Source organism: Dendropsophus ebraccatus, chromosome 11, assembly GCF_027789765.1.
Source record: "Dendropsophus ebraccatus isolate aDenEbr1 chromosome 11, aDenEbr1.pat, whole genome shotgun sequence".
NCBI lineage: Eukaryota > Metazoa > Chordata > Amphibia > Anura > Hylidae > Dendropsophus > Dendropsophus ebraccatus.
Genome location: NC_091464.1, coordinates 17,680,542 through 17,694,778, shown reverse-complemented (window position 1 = coordinate 17,694,778; position 14,237 = coordinate 17,680,542). Strand labels below are relative to the sequence as shown.

At 41.8% G+C, this 14,237-nt stretch overlaps 2 protein-coding genes across 8 annotated transcripts in view; one reads left to right on the top strand and one right to left on the bottom strand.

Annotated features, from left to right (window-relative positions):
* The window catches only part of LOC138767101 (cryptochrome-1-like), a 47,549-nt gene extending 38,034 nt beyond the window's left edge, over positions 1-9,515 (top strand). For 2 of the 6 annotated variants that reach the window (XM_069944355.1, XM_069944353.1), the window contains exon 11: positions 683-1,923. In XM_069944355.1, the coding sequence (XP_069800456.1) occupies positions 683-843 (161 nt within the window). In that variant the 3' untranslated portion in view covers positions 844-1,923. Of the gene's footprint in view, positions 1-682; positions 1,924-6,155; positions 6,265-7,296; positions 7,415-9,071; positions 9,106-9,447 lie in introns of those variants that run through there. The other 4 variants (XR_011358768.1, XR_011358770.1, XR_011358767.1 and 1 more) reach the window with 4 other exon arrangements.
* CD53 (CD53 molecule) overlaps positions 4,167-14,237 on the bottom strand; it is a 29,226-nt gene continuing 19,155 nt past the window's right edge. For both annotated transcript variants that reach the window (XM_069944356.1, XM_069944357.1), the window contains 7 exons: positions 13,920-13,999; positions 11,842-12,030; positions 9,435-9,509; positions 8,105-8,200; positions 7,269-7,373; positions 6,145-6,228; positions 4,167-4,587 (listed from right to left, as the gene is read on the bottom strand). In XM_069944356.1, the coding sequence (XP_069800457.1) occupies positions 4,516-4,587; positions 6,145-6,228; positions 7,269-7,373; positions 8,105-8,200; positions 9,435-9,509; positions 11,842-12,030; positions 13,920-13,979 (681 nt within the window). In that variant the 5' untranslated portion in view covers positions 13,980-13,999 and the 3' untranslated portion in view covers positions 4,167-4,515. The remainder of the gene's footprint in view (positions 4,588-6,144; positions 6,229-7,268; positions 7,374-8,104; positions 8,201-9,434; positions 9,510-11,841; positions 12,031-13,919; positions 14,000-14,237) is intronic.

Sequence of the window (14,237 nt, the reverse complement as noted above, 5' to 3'; positions counted from 1 at the left end):
AATGATTTTTAGATGAAAGACATGATTAAAGGGAAACAAATCTAACCTGCTGATACATCCCTATTGTGGATGAGGATGAAGATAAATTTTTGTCCTTCATCCTCGGCGACGATCCTGTGCAGTTTGTAGTTAAACCATAGGCCAGTATGGCAGTTTGGTGCACTGGGGGCTGGACTACCAATCAGTCAGTGCACTGATCCAGCCCATCCCCGCTTAGCTGATATTCATTAGAAGGGGCGGGCTGGCCCATGACAGATTGGTAGTCCCTCTCTCAGTGCGCCAAACCGCCCTTCTAGTCTGTGGTTTTAACTACAAACTGCACCAAAACAGTGATGAGGATAAAGGGTAGAAACTTATCTTCATCCTCAGCATCCCGTGTGCAATAGGGACATAACAGTAGGTTAGATTTGTCTAACCTGCTGATAGTTTCCCTTTAAAGTACTACAGTTCTATGGGTTCGGCACTCAATGGGACACTGGAGCTAGGGGGTGCGTGTTGGGTTGGTGTTTGCCCACCGCTACTTCATACTTATGTTTTGAAACAGACTAGTCACATGACAACATAGTAACCCTACAACCTGTAGCCTAACCATCTCTTGTGACATGTAATGGCCATCTCTGCTTCATGGTCATTTATTTTATGAAGAAATACACCTAAAATTTCAAAAATTTTCTTTTTTTAGATGTTGCTGATGACCCTATGGAAATGGACATCAAAGACTGTTTCAGAAAGGACGTTGGACCGGATTTCCCTGAAAACACAAGTAAAAAGCGCAGATGCCTTGAGAACACGACTGAAGAGCAAGTGAAACCCTATGAGCCTTGCAAACTGACAGTCTGTTGAATGCTTGCAGAATAGTAAGAGCTGGATTTGTCAAATGTACCTGAATGCTATTGCACATATATTCAGTAGGGTTGAACAAACTTTGAGTATGCTTTGGTTCCTCCCTAGGCTGTATCCATGTTTCCCAGACTCTCTAGGGTTGCATCCAACTTCAGCAGCCACCATCAAATGCTGCACGCTTGGGTTCGGACAGACCCGATCATGCTCGAAGTTTGCTCAACACTAATAATAAGTTTGTTACTTTACCTACCTTCTATTATTACCTTTATTTGGGAGATCCGGAGTAACATTACCTCCTATAGTTCATTCTTATCCAGAGCTGCATTCATATGTTGGGTATTCTTCGGTTAGCAGTCAAATTGCATCAGTTAAATTGCAACACCCCAAGTGCTCCCCTGAACCTGCCCCCCATAGGTCACTGTGCAAGAAGTAGTTTGAGGTAGTAAAAATACGTCTCCTACAATGCTCAGCCCTAGAGATCATACATGGGGGGGGGGGGGATTTATAATTAGGCCCTGCCCCATTTCTCTAGGCCGAAATCACTAAGAGGCGCGTGCTTCCTAGTGAATCCGACGGGGCGCCCAAACCTGCACCCGGCATATCAGATCTACACCAGCTTACAGCTGTTGCAAAACTACAATCTCATCATACTTGGCTAGCTAAAGCTTCAGTTGTCATGATGGGAATTGTAGTTTTGGAACAGCTAGAGGGCCGCAGTTCGACATATGTGCTCTAGAAAAAAAAGTGAACTGTAACTCAACATAAACATAACATTCAAAGTTACTCATCATTATGTTTAGACCTGAATATATATATTTTTACAGTGTGCGCACAGACGGTTGTTTTACCATAGATTTCAATGTAGCTCATTATTAGATTTAAAATACGGCCATGTTTTATGATGATTTTATTGTCGTATTTTGTTCTTATTTTACTGTGTGTGAACATAGCCTTAAAGTCAAACATCAGGAACCACCCAAATGCCTTTATGAGGCTTTAACCTATTGTTAAACTTGTCCTATACTGGTCATATACTTTCAATAACTGACGGACATTAGTTATGCTCCCCCCCCCCCCCCCCACATCCTCAGCATACACAGGAATGTCCAACAGGGCTGAGAGTTCCTATGTTTTCCATGATGGGAGGTAAGCTGCAGCCAGACAGCTCTTGCTGTGGCTTATTTCTACAAGAACAAAGGGGTTTTCCATCACGCCCGACCCATATATCCACATGAGTTAAAGCCAAAGCCAGGAATGGAAAGAGGAGACATCTCAGGCTTTCCTTTATGACCTGATCTCTGTTTATAGTCTGTTTCTGGCTTTGGCTTCAAATCTTTGGCAGATATTCTGTCAGATAATCTTTCTGTGTAAATGGACCCTTACCCGGCTGCGTTCACACTACGTATATTTCAGTCAGTATATTTTAGTCAGTATTGCAACCAAAACCAGGAGTGGATTAAAACACAGAAAGGATCTGTTCACGCAATGTTGAAATTGAGTGGATAGCCGCCATATAACAGTAAATAACGGCCATTATTTCAATATAACAGCCGTTGTTCTAAAATAATAGCCATTAAATGGCGGCCATCCACTCAATTTCAACATTGTGTGAACAGATCCTTTCTCTGTTTTTAATCCACTCCTGGTTTTGGTTGCAATACTGACTGAAATATACTGACTGAAATATACGTAGTGTGAACGCAGCCTTTAAAACTGATGGCCATAGCTGTGGGTGCGACCAACAAAAGTATAACACGTATAGGAACCTCAATGGACTGGGTGAGTGGGCAACCTGAATGTAGTTTATTTAATTTAACAGAAATTTTATGGATATCAAAAATATAGTGCAACTAGCTCATTTTTATACTCCATACACTGAATATAAATAAAGATAAAAACTGGTACACAAAACATGCTTCCTCAAAGTGGATCTCATGCCTCCATAAGATATATGTTTTATGTTTTCTTCTCTTTCGTTTCTCTTTGACTCTTATGTACATACAGTACTAAATGTGAATTGCTTCTCTATATTTTATTGTGAAATGTTACCTATTTTTGTAAAATTTTGTTTTAGTAAAAAAAAAAAATCTATAAAAGCCAGTGTCTCTGTATCCTGATTGCATTGAAGAATGTTTTTATATAATAATGGCCAATGATTGTTCTGTATGCAAATCCTAAAAAACATTGTGCAGACTACAAATTCTGAGATATTTAATGAAGACCATTCACAAAGTGACTTCCTTCTTAATGTTTGGTACAGTGAATAACAAAACATTGGTCACATAGATATACATAGCCTTCAAAGATATATTTATACTGTAATACTGTACATACACACATACAACACCTGCATAAAGCATCAGTTAATACACTTGCTCTGACATAAGTAAATTAAAACTTTTAATATTAATACTTAAAGAAGAAGTCCCACGGAAAAAAAAAAAAAAAGCAGGCAGGGGGGCTCCGTTGTGTCTGGGATGTCATTTTCGACCAGCTTCCTGGTACATCATAGTCCGGCTCCTGCTTCTGCATTGTCACAGTCCTGCTGATTGGTTGCCCACTCAGCCAGTCAGTGACTTCAGCAGAGTCCCGCCCCAGTCACTGATTGGCTGAGCAGGCAATCTATCAGCCAGATATGTGGCGTTGTTAGAAGTTGTCAGAGATCGGTAAGGTGAGTATACTTTATTATGTATTATTATGCACCCCCCTGTCTTTCTGTTATTTAATTAATTTGTGGGACTCCTTTAATTTACAGTATTAATATCCAAGAATGAAACTTAAAAAATATTTCTTGTACAAAAAAAAACACAAACAGACGAAGCCCAATAAATGTTTTGTAAATAAAGAAATATATAATATGAAAGAACAATATACTATGGAATAAAGCAATACACAATAGCTACTTACAATATATGGTGCAATATCACCTGCAGACTCACAGGTTCTGTTTACACTACTGCTACTAGCGACGTTCCAGCTTTTTCTTTTTATTGTTACTTTTTGAACACAATAAGGCTGGGTTCACATTAAGTATATTTCAGTCAGTATATTTCAGTCAGTATTGTGGTCCTCATATTGCAACCAAAACCAGGAGTGGATTAAAAACACAGAAAAGATCTGTTCACACAATGGTGAAATTGAGTGGATGGCCGCCATATAACAGTAAATAACGGCCATTATTTCAATATAACAGCCGTTGTTTTAAAATAACAGCAAATATTTGCCATTAAATGGCGGCCATCCACTCAATTTCAACATTGTGTAAACAGATCCTTTCTGTGTTTTTAATCCACTCCTGGTTTTGGTTGCAATATGAGGACCACAATACTGACTGAAATATATGTAGTGTGAACTCAGCCTTAAGGTGTAGTTTGCATCACCATCTAATATGCTAAAGGATATTACAACAAACGCAGCAGTAACAGTGGTCATTGTGCAAACCTAGAGGAAAAGACTGGTCGTTGTGATGACTGAAGAGATACATTGCAGCCTAAGCCTTTATTTGAAAACAGTGATGTCAATTTATTGTTGCGGTTTCTCGGATTGAATTTTGGTTCAGCCTATAACACTAAAGTCTCCGCTATGTAAAAAGTGCCGGTTGAGATTTTTTCATACTTCTTAGGCAGTCTCTGGCAGTGTTAGTTTGATAATCCTAGAGCTCTACCTTTCCTTCTATTTAATATATGATCCGCTGCTTCTGGAAATGTGGCAGTATAATGTCAATGAGAAAGACATTCCTAGAACCTGCAAAGCAAAGCAGACGCCTTTTAAATGGTCAGTGTTGTTTCAAGCAACTTCCCTCTATTTACCAAAAAATATTCCCTACCCCAGGAATAAAGGCCCTAAAGACTTAAAGGGAACCTGTCACCCCCCGTGCCGGGGTGACAGGCTCCCGACCCCCCGTTAGAGCCCCCTATACTCACCTAATCCCGCCGGGTCCCGCTTCTGGAGGTGGTCGGGTGACGGAGATCTCAGCCGCTGCAGCCCGGCGCGCGCGCTGAGAGATGAGTCCAACGCTCATAGAGAATGACGGAGCGCTGGACTCTCCTGTCATTCTCTATGGGTGTTGAACTCATCTCTCAGCGCGCGCGCCGGGCTGCAGCGGCTGAGATCTCCGTCACCCGACCACCTCCAGAAGCGGGACCCGGCGGGATTAGGTGAGTATAGGGGGCTCTAACGGGGGGTCGGGAGCCTGTCACCCCGGCACGGGGGGTGACAGGTTCCCTTTAACTTCGAGGTCTCTTGCTTCCCTACACATTGCTGTTCATTGCCTGTTAGAAGAATTCTATCTCTAGCAACAGAAAGACTAAGACCTAAGACAGGACATGGAGATGGGGCTTAGCTAGTGCTTTGTTTGGGAGAGAACCAGTACTATGTAACAAAAAACTGGGCTTGTCTCCCTCCACCAGAGGATCCACACTGTGCCTGAAAAGTAAAGGAACAGATCACTGATCTCAGGGAGACCAGCCAAATGATAACACTGCCAGCTGCTAGTAAAAGCGCTCAATGCAGTGAAATCCTAGGTGCATTGCTCCCTGGAAAGCATGAATATGCAAAAGAAGAGCCCACGGAGCCTCATTTAAGAGTCTCAAAACACAGGACTAGGCAGATATCCCTCCAGGAAGGACCCGGCCAAGGGGCGGCTCCTGTAGGGAAACCACCAAATTAAGTGGCCCTATAAGTCAATGTAATGACAAGGGAAAATCCAACGCCAGGTATCCATCCACAGACAGCTGTTTCGGGGTGTTACCCCTCATAAAAGGGAACTACTAGACAATTCTAATCTGCCGATAGCCCCCTATTGCACAGGAGACGCTGAGGTATGTGTCTTACCTTCATCCTTGGCACTGTTCCTGTGCACTTACTTATTTAGTTCTCAGTCCGGTAACACGGTTATGAGCACTCCTCTGCCCCCATAGCAACTATCTGGCCCACTCCATTGATTATCATTAGAAGGCTGAGCCTGCTGCACCTCCCCACGGTCCCCCACCCCCGAACTTACCCGCTCGCTGTCAGCACGTGTTATAGTGCCGGCAGTGAGCAGGGACCTGGCAGGTAGATGCTCGCTTTCTCCCAGAGATCATTCTGTGTAATAGGGGCTTTAGCCTATAAGGATCTTGCATCTGTTTTTATGATAGGTTTTTAATGGATTTATCTAGTCTTCTCGTGATTTAACAAAGATGCCATTTAATACAAATTGTTGTTCTGGTGTGCTTTTTGTGAGAAATTTTTTAACTGCTTTTTGGCTTCACTATATCACAATGTTTTTACACACAGTTGCTAATATTAAACCTTACCCACCTCTATAACAGAAATACAGATGGTAGTTATTCCTACATAAAGGAAATTGTTTTCAAACCAGGATCTGAAAACCTCCGCACATCCCTATAGAAGAAAAAAGAGTTTTCATCAGTTTACAAGGTAAATGCAAATACAGGGAATAAAATATAACTGGTGTTTTTTAGGGTTAGTTGTTTACGCTTTTTATTTATTTTTTTATATTTTACTTTACTCATGAAAAAAAAATGTTGGTAAACATAAATATAATTAAGTTTCAAGGGGAACTATCAGCAAGTTAGAGGAATCTAACCTGCTGATATGTCCCAATTGCACAGGAGACACAGAGGAGGAAGGTGTCTCTTACCTTGTGTATTTAGGCGTTTGCTCCATGGTCCGGTAAGAACTGGGGCACCTGTTAGGAGCACTGCCTGCCCCTATAGCGCCTATCTGCCCCCGGCTGGCCCGCCCCTCTCTAATTATAACCAATGAAGCAGGCCGTCCAGGGGCGGGGCAGCTCAGATCTGCGCCATAGGTGTGGGGCAGTACTCCTAACTCCTAAGTGGAATAAACTAACTGCACTGGAACGCCACTGAGGAGGAAGGTAAGAGACATACTTTCCTTCTGGGCATCTCCTGTGCAATAGGGGCCTATCAGCAGGTTACATTCATCTAACCTGCTGATAAAAAAAAAATAATAATAATTTTAGGTCTGTGGATGAAGTCCGCTATCTACTTCTGTGATCCATGAAAAACCATCCATGGTTGCATCTATATCCGTTTTTATCACAGGTCTTTTTAAATTCACATGCGTGATTGTACGGATCAGATATCCGCGTACATCTGTGCAATCTGTAAAAAAGAAAACCATGGATCTCATAGACTTCTATAGGGGAATTTTCGTCCGAGTTATGATATGTCCTATTTTTTCACGGAACAGATTGCAGATCCATGAAAAAACTGAATGTGTATAGCCCAATAGAAAGCAATGGGCTATAAAATTGTTGGGGAAAGACATACTTGGGAATATATACAGCAATTTCTTGTCTGGTTTAGTCTTCCGCACCTAATCTTGTTTTATTATTCCATAGGATGTTCTCATACACCAAGTACTTGTTCCCATATACAGTATGTGTGTGTATTTCCTACCTTTTCGAATGCAGTTTCTTTTTTGCAGTTCTTGCGATCGTTGCAACATGAATCAGGAAGAGCATCGCCCCAGTCCGATGAACCATTGATTCCGCAGCATTTAAACTAGGGAATATGTTGCAGAGAGAGATAAAAGTCATTGTAAGGTAAATCTACATTAATATTTCTACACAACTATAAACAGGGTTGATATCATACACAAATTTTACATATATACTTATACTGCAGAGTTTATGAACTGCATGGTGTCTAACTAATAGATGTTGGTGAACAAACACCCTGAAACCAAGAATACAAGCTAGTGGAGGCAGCGTTATGGCCTGAGGAATGGGGCCATGCATTCATGTGGAAGGCACTTGCAACTGTTTGGGTATATTCCAGTGGTACACAGGGGTCTGCTGTCCCCCGCTGCGCATACGGGTCCCCCGGCCACTTCCTGGTATGAGCAGGCACCTGGGTCATGATGTGTCGGCCCAGCTCAGGCAGGCAGTGGCGGGAGTGGGACATCGCTCACAGAGCTCCAGGAAGTGACAGAGGGAGCCAAACTCCCTCTGTATTCCCCTTAGAAGGCTGCAGTCTCGCCCATCACAGCATCTATGGGGTTAAAGGGGGATTCCCATCTCAACCAATGTAACGTAACTTGTAGGGCTTGTCAAGATCGGGTCTACAGTACTGACAGGTGTCAGTTTGGGTCATCAGAAACACAGTAAGGTTGGGACTTGTGTCCATAATACGGACACAAAATTGTGCATGCAACATGGTTGTGTGAAACCGGTCTTACTGAGGTTATGTCTGCAGCATGTGCATATATCAGTAAATGGATAATGCATACTCACACCCTCTTGTATATTATCCCACAATGATCCATTGTCTTTACTTTCTTTATAATTTTCGAAACTCACGCTTAGCTGTTCTGTTACATATGGATCTATCTAGAATAGAAAACACGGATAAGGAGAACATTTTGAGCGCCTAGTAAGGATGAAGCAAATTCAAGAACAATGGTATTTGCATATAACAGGGAGCTAGAAGTTGCACTTGCACCCAGGCCCAATACCCAAGAGGGTCCAACAATCCTTTTGTTACATAGAAGGAAACTTTCTTATAAATGACACAGGAGAGAGTCCTTATTGGAAATTTTAAGGAACGTCATACAGCTAGAAATGAGCGAAGCGAATCTGGTGAAATAAGATTCTCTGCGAATCGCACTGTCAATTCGCTTTGTTCTGCAAAGCGAATTCCCACTGATTTGTTAATGAAATTCACAGAAAACAAAAACAAAATGGCGCCGCACATGATGTCTGAAGCATTACTGGGTGTGAAGAAGTGATTACCCATAATTCCTAGCGCCTGTCCAATCAATAAGGAAGTTTGGTAACGGAGGTGGGCAGTCGGCTGTGTGTGGAGGAGAGAGCAGGATGGCAGCAGGCAGTTACAGCAGAGCAGGGAGAGACTAACAGAGTGATATAGTGACAGAGAGGAGAGGAATGGCAGAAATTGGATGATTGACATTTTTTTTTACATTGTGATTTTCCGATTTCTGACACTTTTACAACAACATGCTTTAACAAATTCGACCTTCTGTAATAGTCCCAGTGTTGTAGCTACTATAGCTTTGGCTGTTTTAATGAAATTCGAGTTTGACAGGAAATTTGCGGAGCTTGCAAAACGAGTTTCTGGCTGCTTTGCTATATATATATATATATATATATATATATATATATATATATATATTCCTTTAATTTGTCATTTGTCTTTTTTCTTTTTATATATATTCATTGGTTGATCCCTTTTTCGAGTCAGGAAATGGACCAAACGTAGCCACAATTTAATTACGGTTAGTCCATTAAAGTCTATGGGCCTATTGACAATACTTACTCAGCATGGCTCCACATAATAGCCAATATGTGGCAGTGATAAAGTCAAAAATGTTGACTTAGTTTTCCTATTTCTTATAACCACAAAGATTTGAAAGTAAAACTTCCCTTTACCTGCAAAATCCTGCAACCATTAATAAGTAGACCATTAATAGACACCATTTTACTGATAAACTCACAAAATTGCACAGCTAACAATCCTACAGCAAACTGTACCTTTCGAAGACACGATAATTACATGACTGTATAATGTTGGGAGTTGTATGTTACCTGGGATTATAAAACATACCTTTTTTTCATAGACAAAGAGAACAATTGCCAACGAAACTTCTATCAACAGAATCAGCAGGAGCAAAATGAAGAACTAAGAAAAAAATACAAAAATAAAAAAAATACAAGTAAACAAATAAAAATTTAAAAAACAAACACAGAAACAAAGAATTATTCTTCAACAGTCATCAAAGAAGGATGTAACTTTCCACCGCCCCCCTCCAGCCTGGTTGTCTATCAAGCTCTGGACTTTTAATTTTTTTCTGTTCAGCCTCTTGTCTGATTGTGACCTGACACAATTTTAGCTTTCATCCGTGTTCTCTTCCTGTATACTATGCTATAGATCCCATGATTCCCCAGCACAGTATCATATGGGTAGTTGAAAAGTGGAATGTAAAGATAGCCTCACTTAATGACAGAGATCGGGAAGCGAGAGAGGAGCTTGTTTCTTCTACCCTGTTAAAGTGGTTGTTCACCAAAGGTTTTCTTTCAAATCAACTGGTGCCAGAAAGTGCCAGAGATTTGTAATTTACTTCTATTAAAAAATCTCAAGTCTTCCAGTAGCTATCAGCTTCTGTATATCCTGCAGGTAGTGGTATTCTTTCCAATCTGGATAGCAGGAGAGATTTTCTATGAGGATTTGCTACTGGACAGAGGTGGCAGCAGAGAGCACTGGGCCAGATTGGAAAGAATACACCACTTTATGCAGGACATACAGCAGCTGATAAGGTCTGGATAACTTGAGATTTTTTAATAGAAGTAAATTACAAATCTCTGGCAATTTCTAGTACCAGTTGATTTGAAAGATATTTTTGTGAACTACCCCTTTAAGAGCCAACGTGGAATGGTCCCTGCAAATGACTTTCATCAAACAGTAAGTTATGGTGTCCGTAGCAGTGACGCTAAAGTGTCATCAAAGACCTATATCAAGGGTCCTATCAGATTTTTCCTTTTATCTGATAAACAACTGCAAGCGAGCACTTTTGCGAAGAACCTGAAATCGTTCACCATAATACATGGAACGATTGTTACGTTCGTGTGCTCTATACTTCTTCTGATTCCAACAAACGATGTGTGCATACACCGAAAGAATCGCGAACAATTAATTAACGATTAACAATGATTTTATGGTCAGCTCAAAAGATGCGATCAACGATACACTAACACATTTTCTTTAGGTGTTGGATCATTGCCTGCATACACACGGAAAGATTATTGCTTAATTCTACCAATATAGCGATTTTTGCTTGATAATCTTTCTGTGTAATAGGGTCCTTAGAGGGGCAGCAAGAAAATGAACAGATGAGATCTGGCATGGCCTAGAGCATCTGTGTCCTAGGCTTGCTGCGCCTCTTTCCCCGCCTCCATCCAGCCCAGGGGTGTGCTGAAAGTGAAGGGAGGTGGGGAGAGAGGTGCAGCAACCCTAGGGCACGGATGCTCTAGGCCACGCCAGAGTGACACCTTACCACGCCGCAGCAATAAAAGTAGCAGGCCGCTGGGCAGGACATGGTGTAAGGACCTATACAGCGTGGTTTTTGCTGGTTGGGGGAGGCTACGTGCCGGTACAGAGTCTCTTTATGGATCTAAATCCAAACAGTCTTTAGGGAAGAAAGGAAAATGGGGGGGGGGGGGCATATGGGCTAATATGGTTCCCTGAACTACTGTATACAGCTCCTGCAGCAGCTGCGGCACGTACCGGCTGCGGCAGGAGCTGTTTACCTGAAAAAAAGGACTTTAATCCCCCGGGCGCGTGACAGGCAACGGCGGGGAATTAGATTGTGATTTACAGATCTCCTTGTCTTCTGCTTTTAAACCTTTTTTGTTGCAGCATGTAAGTAAATATTGGGTCACTTGCACACTGCAGTACATAAGGGGTTAAGCAGAAGGACACAGGACGTCTCTCACCTTCTCCCCCGGGCCCCCCTGCTGTACAGACCCCATGGCAGCTGCCTACCCTGCCTCTATGGTAGCTATGCCACTGCTATTACGTATTGTGGTGGAAGTCCGCTGAACAATTTGTATATATTAACCTTGTGAGAGTACGTAACGTCACCCAGTTGGAGCTGCCATTTAGGGCAGATGGTCACAGTGGGCAGGCACAGTGGTCTGGGTTCAGTTCAGGGCTCACTGTTCCCCTGCAGACATGCCACCTAGGCTTTGCTTCCCCTACTTCTCTGACCAATCACAGGACTACACTTACTTCTCTCTGTTATGCTCATATATGATTATGATGTGGAGAGAATGGTGGTTTACTGGCTTTACAAGTTAGTGGTCACTGCTTAAACAGATATAAAATAGTTATGTAATCAAGCACAGTCACCTACCATACACAGCAACTTCACATTTTTAGTTTACAAAATTAGACATTATTCTGAATATGTATTTAATTTCATGGACATACTATGATAGGTAACACCGGTACTCACAGTAAGAAGTAAGCATTTGTTTTCTTTAATTGCTCCCATACATCCCAGAAATCCAAATACCATTATAATGCAGCCAAACAAGATGAGGACATTTCCTATTGTTATAGAGGGGCTGGAAGGAAACAGGGAGCCATCAACTTTCTGAACGACAAAGTAGATGCCAATGGCTATTATGGCACATCCAGCAGCCTGAAAAAAAAAATTATTATTAAATGTTCTGACTAGATAGAAATACAAGCACTAAGGGTATGTTCACACTGAGCAAATTTGGCGGAATCCTGCCTGCCTCAGTGTCAAATGGCGTCTCTATGGGAGGTCTCGCAAGCCTCCGCTCTCTGCGGCTCTCCACTCAAAGAATTGACTTGTCAATTCTTTAAGTGGAAAGCGAAGGAAGCGAAGGCGCGCGAACCCTCCCATAGAGATGCCATTTGACACTGAAGCAGGCAGGATTCTGCGTCAGATAGCTCCACTGCAGAATCCCGCAGAATTTGCTCAGTGTGAACTTGCCCTAATACTGTATACACCAAGATTCCCTAAAAACATAAGCTATATAAACTATACCGTCATTATTGAAACATACAGTACTATAATTATAAGAACGTGAAACATCATGGACACCTAAATATCTACACCCAGAAATAGGCAAGTAGGTTATACAAAGTATGACCAGGGCCACACAACGTCTTTTTTTTTTTTTTTTTGGGGGGGGCCATTTGACTGCCGTCCCACCTAGATGGCTGTCAGGCTGCCTGAACAATACCGGACAGCCGTCAGCCACCAGCAGCTCAAACTGCTCGAATATCAAGTACCCTGCTGATGGACTGCCCGCTTACCCAATCAGTGACTGAGGCAGGACACTACTGCATTTACTGACTGGCTGAGAAGGCCATCCATCCTACAGCAGTAGGACCCATGCCCATGACGCATGGAGAAGCCAGCCAAAAAAGACTTCCGGTGGCTGTCTGAGGGACCCAACTGAAGCATGGTGGATGGGTAAGTATATTTTAATATGTTCATGATCCCCCCTGCCTTCCCACTTTGTCAAGTGTTACGTCTAACTACTTTTCAAATAGGCTAAAAAATAGCCAAAATGGCAAAGGCTGTGCAAGCGATCACCCCCAGAAAGATGGTGTAGGGCTTATTTATCAGAGACCATGGATCAAAATGCTTGTCACCCTATGCCAAAGAAGAAATGTCCAAGAATGACCCAAACACAACATCTTGTTACAAGCAACAGAATTTTTTTAACACTACTGTAGATGTAGGAGTCCTGCTCTGCACCAGCCAGTCCTTGGCACAGGTGTATTATAAATTCATTTGTGTTTTTGATATTCTATCTAAACAGTGGTTAACACTGTAGCCTTGCAGTGCATATGTTGATGGCACTGACCAAATCAGAGATTAAATGAGATACAATAGTCATTTAAAGTGAATGTACCAGTTCAATCCAGATATTAAAGGGTTGTCCAGTGAAAATCTTTTTCTTTCAAATCAACTGATGTCAGAAAGTTATATAGATTTGTAATTTATTTCTATCAAAAAAATCTCAAGTCTTCCCATACTTACTAGCTGCTGTATATCATGCAGGAAGTGGTGTTTTATTTTCAGTCTGACACAGTGCTCTCTGCTGACATCTCTGGCCGAGACAGGAACTTTGTCTCAGTTTTCTATGAATCCCCATAGAAAACCTCTCCTGCTCTGGACAGTTCCTCTCTCGGCCAGAGATGGCAGCAGAAAGCACTGTGTCAGACTGAAAATAAAAAAACACTTCCTGCATGACATACAGGACCTAATAAGTATGGGAAGACTTGAGATTTTTTAACAGAAGTCAATTACAAATCTATATAACTTTCTAACACAAGTTGATTTGAAAGAAAAAGCTATTCACTGGACAACCCCTTTAAGCTTTCCATAGGACCCCATGCGCCTGCGGAATGCAAAAGGACCACACCGGCAGAGTCAGCGCAGCGGCGCGCATAAGTTTGTATGAAAAGCTTAATATGGGTGTAGAGTTGGTTTATTCACTTTAAGAGCTGTATTCTACTTTACTTTTCTGTGCATATAGTCTTTTAACTTACCCAAAATAACAAATTGAAGGTAAACAGCATATACTTCAGCATTTTGACGAATTTACCCATTTTGACTGTGGAGTATAATTCTGGAAAATAAAAACAAAATTGCAGATGGCTATATTATGCTGGTTATGTTAAATGATGGTAACAGATGTGAAATATCCTGTGTGGCTTTACTTTAAAGGGGAACTATCTGTAGGTCAGACAAATCTAACCTGCTGGTAGCCCCCTGAGTGGGCACAGGGCACTGAAGATAAAGGTATGTCTCATCCTTACCTTCATCCTCAGTACCGTTCCCAAGCTGTTAGCTGGTAAATCCTCTGC